This window comes from Meleagris gallopavo, chromosome Z, assembly GCF_000146605.3.
Source record: "Meleagris gallopavo isolate NT-WF06-2002-E0010 breed Aviagen turkey brand Nicholas breeding stock chromosome Z, Turkey_5.1, whole genome shotgun sequence".
Classification (NCBI taxonomy): Eukaryota; Metazoa; Chordata; class Aves; order Galliformes; family Phasianidae; genus Meleagris; species Meleagris gallopavo.
In genome coordinates, this window is record NC_015041.2 from 58,658,527 (window position 1) to 58,670,257 (window position 11,731).

The window sequence follows — 11,731 nt, forward strand, 5'->3', positions numbered from 1 at the left end:
GACATTGGCTATCCTCCAATCTTCAGGGACCTCCCCTGTTGTCCAAGACCTCTCAAAAATGATGGAGAACTTTGATAACTACAGTGCAGTGATAGAGTGTAGCACACTGACAGTGACAGCACTGCTGTCTGTAGACAACCTTCGTACTTCCCAAACTCTGCAAAAGCATGTACATGTAAAACAATACCCTGTAGCCCATTGGCATCAGCAAGTGATGTGTGCTGGCATTGCACTGGTACCCACAGAATATGATTTGCCATGCTTCTGACCAAAACAACACACTTGGCCACTTCATTTATAGAATCTTTTGGTTTTCTATCCCTATTCAAGACTCTGGCTTCTGCACATTCTGCGCACGTGGATTTTACATCTTTTTAATATGTCCTCCTGTATTGACAGCATTAGACTCGTGCTGGACTACAGATATCTTGGTGCACTAGCTTGTTAACCCAACACAGATCTTAACCTTCAGTCAGAGGTGAGCCGGATCGACTCTCGGATGGTAAGCATTCTTCAGGAATATCTCAGCTACTCTGCCTACAAATTGAATCCTGCACTGCTGAATACAAAAAAAAAAAAAAATTGCCTTTATACACAGAAAGTTCTATCCTCCTCCAAGCTGCAGGCTTATTCCACATCCTTCAGCAAATGTTTTTTTTCTTACTTCTGCTTTCAGACATCCAAATGATAACAATTTTTTCAAGGCAATATATACTACAACCTGCGCTTTTTACTCGCATCGCAACTTATGTGATCCACCCTCCTCTTGCTGGTTCTTGGACAGAAGCAGACGAAGTATTAGCAAAGGAGAAAGACAAAAGAGACTATCTGGGAAGTAGAAATAGCAGGAATTCCCTGCTCTCCATGATTTCAGAAATGTCTCTCTTTTCCCATATAAATACCCTCATTTTCTTCCACAACAGAGAAAGGACTAAGTAGAACCTACATGCCTACATACGTTTTTGAAGCTTTTGCTAATAAAGTAGAACAAAAATAATCAGAAAATTCACAGATAAATGTCCACATACTACGGTTTGAGTTTAACAAAAATAATTCAGTATATCCTACAATGCTCAGATAGAGACCTGAGCCCAACAGAAATCAACACTTGACATTCGATACCACTTCACTGCTAAGACATGAAAATACCTTTGCAAAGTCTCTGCAACATTCAGTTGCCACTCAGTAAATAAAGAAAGTAACTCTATCTTTGTTGTCAAAACATCAACCAAGTGGATAAAAAAATAAACGCTCCAGGTTCCTTTGTATAATTATTTCCTGCCTTCTTTTCTGTAAGAATTGTACTAATCATTGTCTTTCTGCTTAGACAGAAACATTTTCATATAGGATAGATAATTCTTCTAGTTCAATACGGCTCAAGTTTTATATATCATGCACCACTTCCACGTCCCTGTTTGCTAAGTAAATCTGACAGTATTATGTACACAAACAATAAACATGCTACAGTTTTTAATCAGACCTTCACTGTTTAGCTCCAAGAATGCATATTGTGCAGAGCCATGAATTTGCAATAAATTCACTTGCCACATTACCCACTTCTCTGCAGCTCAAAGATTTATGCCAGCACTTCTTTGCCAAAGGAGGTAGATCTATAAAATTAAAGACTTGACAGACGTATGAAGTGACAGTTGTGTATCAATCATTTTACCCTGGCTGACATGCAGATACATCAGAGTCCAGTAACAGCATATTACAACACTATACCAGGCTGAGGAGAGAACCATGTAACACATTTTGAGAACGATACAAGAAACTCAAGAATTAAAGATGTAATTGACTGAAATGGAACTTGGGCAGCATGCTGATGTGATGCTGCTGTCTGTGCAAGTGGTGCTATGAGGTTTCGAGAGGTTTACAGTGGGTGTGAATCTAAATACTCCATTTTGTCCTCATAGCAAGACACTAGATACGGACCAGCCCTGCTCTGGGTAGAAACCATGGTACTCTGTCCATTCCTGCAAGGTGTTACCCTCAGTGGTAACAGTTGTTGCCCTTGTTTGGCATCTGAGAGCAGAGAAGGGCACTCATAAATAAAAAGGTTTCAGGTCCTCTCCCCATGAAATCCTGACAAAACTAGTTTGAAGGTTTTTCGTGTGTGTTGCTTTTTTCTGGCTTTTTTTCTTGTTGATGGTGGTGGTTTTGTTTTGTTCTTCTTTTTGTTTTTTGTTTTTAAATGCATCTGTTGAAAGCAAATCACTCTCCAAGATAACACACACATGTATACAGCAAAATTCTGCCTAGGTTTGTGTTTGCATGCCCCAGCCTGCAAGCTGGTAGGAACCAGCTCTAGTGTACACAGCAGTTATGTGCTATAAACTGAGTAATGCTGAGCAAGTAGGTTTACCACACAATTTGGATCGAAATGGGGCATCCAATATCTTTCATATTTATATATGCAGAATCTGATCTAAATCAGCCTGAGATTTCCAAGAGGAATATTACAGAACAGGACTACTGCAGAGTAACTTCTCAGAGATGCAGAAATGGGAGTCACAAAGAGAAATTTGTTTTGCTGTAACTAAAACAATACCCATCTTGCCTAATTTACAAAGCTTAGTAGGATTTTACTTAGTAAAACCAGGTCTTTAAGTAGATCAGGTGCTTCCTTCTGGCAATAAGACTTGCAGGCTTTTGCTAATTTATAGACTCAACCAGATTTCAGGGTGCCCAGGTTCACCAAGGCCAATTGTTTTTAGGGTAAAGCAGGAAAAGATCGAGTAAATGCAATTTCCACTTCCCCCCAGTATTTAATTCTGCTCTATCTAAGCAGACACCCCCAGGCTGAATCAGCAAAGAGGCACAGCATGATCTCCCTCCTGCTTTTGTCTGCTCCCAGGACAGCACTACGCACTTCAGTACAGACCTCCTCTGCCTCAGAATCACCTCACTCAGCTGAGCTCTCCTGCAGACTGGCACACAACAATCATTCAGCAGGAATACTGCCATTTGGACCAATTCTCACTGCTCTGGCAGCAGCAAGAGATGAAAAAAAGAGAGGGAGACAGTAGGTATACGAGAACTTCTACTAATACGGAAAAACACTGAGCTTCATCCCCCGTCTACCCTTCACACTGAGCTGGGGGACCCCAAAACGCCTCTTCCACCCGTGTTCCTACCTGGCATCGATGGGACTGCAGCTTCAGGGGTGGCAGCAGGGGCAGCAGGGGGCTGCTGCTGGCTGGAGCTGACCTCGGGCTCAGCACTCACTGAAGGTGACACAGCTGCCTCACCACCCCCAGGGGCTGGCTGAGGGGCAGGCAGCAGGGTCTCTTCTGCGGCTGGGGCCTCCTCTTGCCCAGGCAACTGCAGGGCAGACAGTGGGATGCTGATGGCCTTCCCCACGGCAGCAGCATTGGAGCTAGTGGCTGGTGCCTGCAGGGTGGCTGGTGGCCCGCTGCTTGCCCCACGGGCTGGGGAAACCAGGGCAGCTCGGGAAGGTCTCTGCGCAGGGAGACGGGGTGGGCCAGGCGGGGAGGCACAGAGGTGTTGCGGGTCAGGGTCGGGGCCAGCAGCAGTCAGAGGTAGAGCCCTGGTGGGGCCTAGGCCAGAGGGCCCAGCCTGCACTGGTGCTTTGGGCTTGGACATCTGGGTGAGGGCCAGGGCCGGCCCGTCGGCACCAGCCGTCAGCTCAGCATTGGCCACGATGTAGTAATCCTCGGGCAGCTCCTGCTTGATCTTCTTGAGCAGAACCTCACCACTGCCCTCGTCAGCTGGCTGGGCCTGGGCAGCAGCAGGGAGCCCAGCGGGTGGCCGCTTCCGAGGGCCGCCGGGCATGCGGTGCAGGTGTGGCTCAAAGTCACTGTCCTCATCTGTGACGGAGGACTCGCAAACCATGTCGAAGAGAGTGGCCTCATCTTCGTATTCCTCCACAGGCTCGCCCAGCTCTGAGGGCTCACTGCAGTAGGAGAAATCACAGGAGTCACGGGTGCGGGTGCAGTCCAGCTTGGCCTTCCCTGGGCGGCCTGGGTAACGCTCAAGTGGGCTGGCCTGTGTCTCAGAGGGCACCCCCAACATGCTGGGACTATCTGAGTTGAAGCTGCGGTTGTCCTGAAAGCAGACGCGTTCCTGGGAGCCAGCCCGGCAAGTGGCAGCCAGGGGCCAGTGGTAGGCATGGCCAGCACTGCAGCCCCACATGGCGGTCAGGTTGCCGTGGGCTCCCTCAGACAGCAGGTGCTTGAGGTTGGGGATGAGGCTGCAGATGGTCCCGTGGCTGTGGGCCCAGCTCACCAGCTTGGAGAGGTTTTCAGAGGAGGTGTGAAGGCAGTCTTCCATGGTGCAGGATCGGTAAAGCTTGGCTGGCTAGAAGTCAGCTGGAGACACAGTTTAGATGACAGGGTCGCAGCACTTACACTTGTTCTTTTCCAGTCTCATGCTTGTCATTTGCCTGCAAACAGAGAGCAAAACCCCTCTTTTCAGTGCTGTCAGCTCTAGTAAAACCATTTTATTTTCATCTCATGCACTCCAAAAAGCATTTCACAAAATAGCACCTGCTTCTTAGCAGCCCCTTTCCTTATTTCACTGAATAATCCATTGAAAAATGTACTCTTAAAACCTCAGGGAAAAACATCCTTGCAAAACACAACTACAAGATGAAAAATAGATTCCTAAGAAACCAAGATGAGTATTAATGGCAATGTGATTTGAAGCTTAAGCCTCTGACAAAATGCAAATACAGACAGAAAACTGGTGAACATGACCTCTTACTCAGGACACGAAAATTAAATAAAATCTTAAGCATACAATTTATCTAGAACATCAAAGTGGTAATCTAAGCAATAGCTCAGACATTCACTCTACATCTGATGAAAATTTATGACACTTTACATCATTTATGCATGTTTCTCTAATTTATAAAACATTTCCTTTATAAGCAAATTTCAGGGATATTATGGCTCGAAACTTTATTTTTCAGTATACAGAAATGGCTGGTAAATTCACCCTTTAATGTGCAGTATTGAGAGCTATCATCTGTCCAATGCCTTATCAGAAGCTTAAGGGACCTGCAAGGTTAAGTTATAACATTTCTGAATGAACTTTGTGAATTAAGATTTTATTTTTACTACATCTTCTTGCTTCACAGATCCAAACTGCAATTCTATTGAAGATAAACACTTGTCATTTTCATCACAATTATCTACACATTTGCAGCACACAGACATCTGTCATCAAGGCCACGAATGCTGTAATATTTCAGGCCAAACATAAAAAGTCAAGGTCTGTCTTATGCTCATCTTTTCCTGACAGACATTGCTTTCCACCCACATGCAACAGGTACTTTCCAGGCAAGACCTCACCCACAAAACACCACAAGCCCTCAGATCTTGAGTGCCAGGACTTTCTAGCAGACCTTGCAGTTTTTTCTCTGACACTCATTTCTTACAATAAAAAAAAAAAGACAATCAGATGTGACATAGGTCATTCAACTAAGTGAATTAAGAGAAAAAGAAGAAAAAATTAAGTAAATTTAAACATTAACCATTTGTTCAGTAAATAAAGAAGAGCAAGGAATTGTAACATAACTTAGCTAAAGATGCTGAAATTATTTACAGATAATTGCTTGGGTTTTAGCATTCTTTTCCCTGAGTGGTTGCTGTGGTCTAACCTGGCAGGCAGCTCAGTGTCACACAACCCCAGCATGCTGGGAGAGAGAATCAAAAATAGGAAACAGTAGAAGAACTCATGGGTTGAGACAAGGACAGACTGACAAGAAATGGATAAGAAAAATCAAGAATATATTAAACAAGCCATGCACAAGGCTTCCTTGTGCCTTCCAGCACATGCCCAGCCCAGTGAGCAGCACCAGCACTCACTGACCAGTTCCTTCCAGTTTATTATTCAGTGTGATGCCACCTGATATGGGACATTCCTTTGGTTAGTTTGGTTCAGCTGTCCTGGTCCTGTCCCCTCCCAGCTCCTTGTGCACCTGCTCACTAGCACGGCAGTGTGAGAAGCTGAAAAGTCCTGGATTCTAAGCACTGCTCACCAACAACTAAAACATCCACTTGTTATCAACATTATTTTTATCTTAAATCCAAAACACAGCACTACACCAGCTCCTCGAAAGAAAGTTAACTCTATCCCAGCTGAAAACCAGGTAGCGATCGACTCAAGACATCTGACAGCAAAATACTGGATCAGATCATTCAGGAGCCCATTTTCAAGGTGGGAAATTATCATCCCTTCACAGACTGCTCATTTTTAGATGTAAAATGAAAAGTGTTATGGCTCAGAAAGACAGCTGCACTGGGCTAACAGCCTCCAAAGAACACTTCCTCTAAAATCAACATAAGTCATGGTGTCACCTGAAACACGACTTGCACAACCAGTGCCTTTGTGCAGTGTAATAAATGCAGCAGGGTCCCCACCTTGCAAACTCTGTTAGGCACACGATAATGTTGGTCTTTTTAAATTCACAGCTTTTAAAGGCCTACGAGTTTCATGCAGCTGTTTGTTTAAAAATTTTAAAAGTACACAGTAAATCCTGAAAAGGTTGAAGTCCCCAGGGCACCTCCATTTCAGCTAACTGTGTATGCAAAAATCTGGGCATAAAACATACCACACATACCACAGAATAAACACACACAGTCCTCTGAGATGTGTAGTTGTCCTTCTCTTCTGAGACAGGCATACCTGAACTGTCGGCGATCCGTAGAACTGGAGCATTAACTCTTTAACTGCCAGTGCTCTACATGATGTTAGGATGTGGAATACCAACAACAAAAATCTTAAAATCATGACAGAGGAGTAACACCACACTCACACAAGATAAAAAGCACAGCCAGGAAAGCAAACTGGCAATAGGAGGGAACTGCTCTCCAGGGCTGTACTCATCAGCGACATCAGTGCAAGGCCATGGGAAAGCGCAGAGCTGCCCAGTTGCTGCATGACCAGGTACATATCTTGGGAAGATGGAAAGCTTAGTTTAGCTAAAGAACTGGGAAATGGCATCAATTAAGCTCTTGAGCCTAGATTACTTGTGCAGGGCTGAAAATCCGCTACTGAGAAACTATGTTTTTGGTTCACAACCAGCAGCAGAAGTCAACAATGCTGCTTTGGCAGGAGCAGGCTAACCCTGAAGAAAGCATAGCAGACAGTCAGCAAATCCATAATTACTTACCTGGTTTCCTTAAGAGTGAGCTTGTCTGCTCACTCACAGAGCATTGCTGCTTGCTGACGTATGCAAAATAACATTTTAAAGATTATAAAAGTCCTTCATTCAGACAGGCAAGATTCAATAAGGTGACTCATGCTTAATTAACCCACTCTCATGTACACTCTGAAATCATCCAGAGGCTGGCAAAAACATACTACAGCTTCATAACACTGTTTAAACTGCACTGCAGTCTGCAAAGCCTTAACTTCCCACAGCACTTTTCTGCAGCTCACAGCATAATAACATCTAGCAGGGTGATGCATCCCTAGGTCTGGAAATTCACTACAGCTCTTTGAGCCCTAAGTTAAAAATCATATTTTATTGCTTGTTTACATTTTTACAGTTTCATTTACAACATACCACTGTAGTGAGTAATGTGTACAGAATACATGCTATGCCAGAAAGCTTTGCTGTTGCAAAACCATTCTTTGAGATCTGTTAATACACTTACTGGAACATCATTTGATTTGTGAAGCTGAGTATTTTCTTTATCCATAACCAGGGTTTTGTCAGAGGAAATTTCCTTGGTGACCAAACAGTAATGAAAAATGGCAGCCTCTAAAATAGGTCTCCTCTTCCAAGCATGAGGCTTCTCAGTGCAGTTTTGGTTAGGACCTTATGGGAGGTCCTTCAGGAGAAATGGGGAAATCTGTGATGTGGCTTATCTGTAAGCAAGACAGAAGAGGTGAGGATGCAGCGAAAGAGCTGAACATGAAAAATAGGATGCACTAGAAGTTAGTGGTAGAAAGTGGGGGTCCTCCAGCAGAGTTTGCACACTGGAGCACACATTTGATGGACCTATGTCTCCAGGAAGGTGGCAAGTACATTTTTTTGCAAGGAAGGCAAGAAACACGGCCCGTCCTTCCACATTAATCACAGGTAGCGAATAATAGACTACCTTCCCAGGGTAATAATGTTAGACAAGTTAACAGAGGCTTGGAAAAGTCCAGGCATCACACAAAAACATACTTGAAATTCCATTATCAAAACTGATTATTAGCATTTCAAGAACTTCCACGATGATTTTTGTTCAAGAGAACAGTAGAGCCATGAGTACATCAACCAACTCTTGGGACATTATACCAAAACTGAGGTACCCTGTTCAAGATTTCCTAGAACCCCAAGATTCTCAAATAAGGTTATAACACAGAAATCGCTATTATTAATAATAAAAAGTAATTTAATGATCATACAGCTGTGTAAAAACTCCAAAATCTGAATTCTAAAACATTAGAAGATATGTGTAGAAAACCTGCATTTATTCATCTTAAGCAGCATGGATTTCAAACCAGTCTTACAACAGCTTAAGAGTGACTTCCAGCTGATTCTACAGAGATCCTGTTTTCTCATACTAGTACAAAAACCCCAACAAAACAAACAACTCAGAATATCTCAAATCCTCTTTGTTTCAGCCCCTCTCCTTTGGCCAGACCTTCTGCGCTGTTATTCCATTGCCATCTGAAGGAGAAACATTGTTTACTTGAAAGGACCTTTGTTTTTGTATCTTCAAGTCAGGAAACCCATCCACTAGTTAAAGCAATTGAAATCAAAGGTTTGGCCACTACAGCATTAAGCATCTATTTCATTCAAGAGATGGACAACAGCAGGGCTTCCTTTATTACTAGCACTTTTTAAGCCAAACGCTTAATATTGCTAAAGGACTGAAGACAGCAACTTCAGAAATCCATTTGTATCAGTGCTGAGGTCCTCACCAGGTCTTGCTGTGATCCCATAGCACCTTTGTCTCTCCAGCATGACAAGCAGAACTGCATTTCTTCTTCCCAAAAGAAGAAGCAGGAGAGTCACCAGGAGCTCCTGCCTGTTCCGAGTATTTCTCTACAAATGCGTGAGGTCCCAGACATATGTTTTGATTTCTTAAGGATGTCATCTGCTTATCATTGGACTGGGATGGACAACTACCCATTCAGAACAGGCCAGTGAATTGGAAGGGTTAGGAATAGGCAGTGTGCTCCCTCTAACATGAGTCTCCAGGAGCACAAAACTTCCATCTCAACTCAAATACTGCTGAATTTGTTTTCTGCTTGAAAGGCAGACAATGAAGCAAGGAAAGGGAGAGGAAGAACTTACATAGATAACAGAGCTTGCAGGCAACATGTGAAGCATTCAGGTGCCTCTATCACTGGGAAAAGGGGCAGACCACCATCTGTGATATGAACCGCATATGTTTCCCTTAAAACATGTTTTTCATTGAATGTCTCTCTAGGAAATAGAAGGGTATAAATTACAGAGGAAAGGTTCTGGCAAGTTCTGAAAGCTTCCAAGATAGTTTGGTAATGAACCTTTAAACCAGACAAGAACTTCTTCAGCTCCATTAATTTGTCACTCTTTCCTCATCACCTTTTCAGACTCCAGATGAAAGACTGCAGAGAAAAAAACAACCTCTCAGCTGAACAAAATTGGACTATTTCCAAGTTATTTGAGTTTACACTATCTCATGTTTTTAGTTCAGTAAGAGTGGATTTAGAAATAAGTACACTGTGGGAACTAACCTTCAAACTAATTCCACCTCTGCATTTCAAGGGTCACCCCAAATTTCCTATCAATTCATTTATGTGCAGCAAGTGCCTTTGTTTTTAAATATTTCTGAGCTTACATCTTGGGCTTTCTGAATTCAGTAGGGGTTCTGCTGTTGGATAGACAAGCCAGATTTTCAACCGTAATGATGAGAACCAGAGTTACAATCCCTATCACCAATAAGCAGCATGAAGCACCGTTTCCTGAGATGGAGACTGAGGGGGAGGTACGAATTAAAAATAACAGCATGTCTTTCTGGGAAAGACGTGCTGTTTTCCATTCATAAAAATCTCACAGTTGTCTGTCACACTTGCTATACAAGCCTGCAGCTCCTCCCCAGCTGATGGTTAGTCTTTAGAGAAGATGCTCTCCTTGCCAAGCATGGCATGCCTTCAACTGCACTTGTCATCACAGCAAGCCTGCAAAAAGCAGTAAAACCTGTGTGCTGGTGAAATTCCTTCATCTAGACAAAAAAGAAAAGGATTTGACTGGGAGAGGGTTTGGGGATTTGAGTGACGTTTCACATTGAAGAGTACATAGGATTTTGAGCTTCACATTAGACTTCCTCACCCACAAAATGAAATGACCCACACATCACCAGCTGAGTAAACTGAAGAACAGCCTGGGGGCTTGATCCTTAATCCAAATGTAACGCCAGCAGCATCACCGGTTTTACTGTCACAATTTTTCCTAAACATCCACTGAACAGGAGCTGTGCAAGCCTTGCTCCTGCACAACAGAGCTGAAGGGTTTTGGAGAACCAAAAGTAGAAGGACCAGATGAAAGCGGAGCAGAACAGGCATCGCAGTGAATCTGAGCAAGCACAGCAGGATCTCATCACGTAAGAAACTCTCTTCTCAACCAGATGCCAATGTTTAAATTCAAGCTTCTTCAGGTTGACCCATTCCTCATTCCACTCCCTGCAGTTCACTGTGACACTCTTGATAACTGCTCACACATAAGAATTTTTTGCAGCTCCTCCTCCAAGACATCCACTCTGCTTCCTGAACTTGTGCTTTCAGGACTGACAGGATACAGGACTGACACTGATGTCCTTATTTGCAATAAAAAGAATCACCAGGGAACAGTACAGAAACACTCAGGACTGCTACATCTTGCTGAGGATCTCCCTTCCAAGAAACACATCAGAAAGGAAAATGAGCTTTTTGCAGTTCATGAATGCATCTGCAAAGTTGCTGAGCTAGATCCAGAGAAGTCAAAGAAGATGGTAGTCCTAGAGTTCACTTTCTCTACCTTGTGTTCTTCTCCATTAATTACATGTTCTGCCATGCTTTTTCCATGGGCTCTGCTGCACTAAGACGATCTTGTAAAATACTAACCCTCCACGTTGCTTAAGTTGCTTTCCTGAGCAGCGTGCTCAAGAGAGTTCAAGGTTTTGAAGGCTAAGATCTCAAACTATTAACACAAGGGCTTGTGCAGTGTAAACACAGAGTATCAAGAAATTTTGCTGACAAAAGCAAGAAAATTCTAGCACTAGCCATTGTGCAGACTTAAAGATTGTTAGATTAACCATCTTGTGACTATTACATGCCCCCAGGGCAGTGGCACAGAATGTAGGGAACATGGAAATAACTTCGCCCTCTACTTATACTCCAAGAGCTGTGCTCAGACTATCCGTTTCACTTCATCAAAGAGAAATGCTGGGCAGCATTTGTAGGTACTCGCATCACTGACAAAATCTAGCCCATCTATCCCAATTCTGTGCATTCATTATCTCTGCTTCAGCACTCTAGTTGCACATACACATCAGAATTTTGTGTATAAACACTCCTTAGTAAAATTGGTGTTTTTTCTTTGGTTCTGGATTTTTCTGTGGTTTTTTCTACATAGGCATGTGACACTAAATGAACACAACTGTGTGCTCAGTGCATTTAGGTGGTTTTATTTTTAGATATGCCTCCTAAAATTCCAAATCTAGAAATGGAAAAGATATACAGAAATGAACTTTTAAGTATTATCAGGCCACCAGCAAGTTTTCAGAAGGCTGTCCCTATTTACATA

At 43.2% G+C, this 11,731-nt stretch overlaps 1 protein-coding gene across 1 annotated transcript; it reads right to left on the minus strand.

Moving 5' to 3' along the window:
- Nucleotides 1-614: 614 nt before the first annotated feature.
- On the minus strand, nt 615-8,238 carry LOC104915287 (uncharacterized protein KIAA1958-like). Its single transcript, XM_019610643.2, has 2 exons — nt 7,626-8,238; nt 615-4,405 (listed from the first exon to the last, which is right to left on the minus strand). Exon 2 carries the CDS (start codon nt 4,291-4,293, stop codon nt 3,088-3,090), a length of 1,206 nt encoding a protein of 401 aa, XP_019466188.1. The 5' UTR covers nt 4,294-4,405; nt 7,626-8,238; the 3' UTR covers nt 615-3,087.
- Between the last annotated feature and the right edge of the window lie 3,493 nt (nt 8,239-11,731).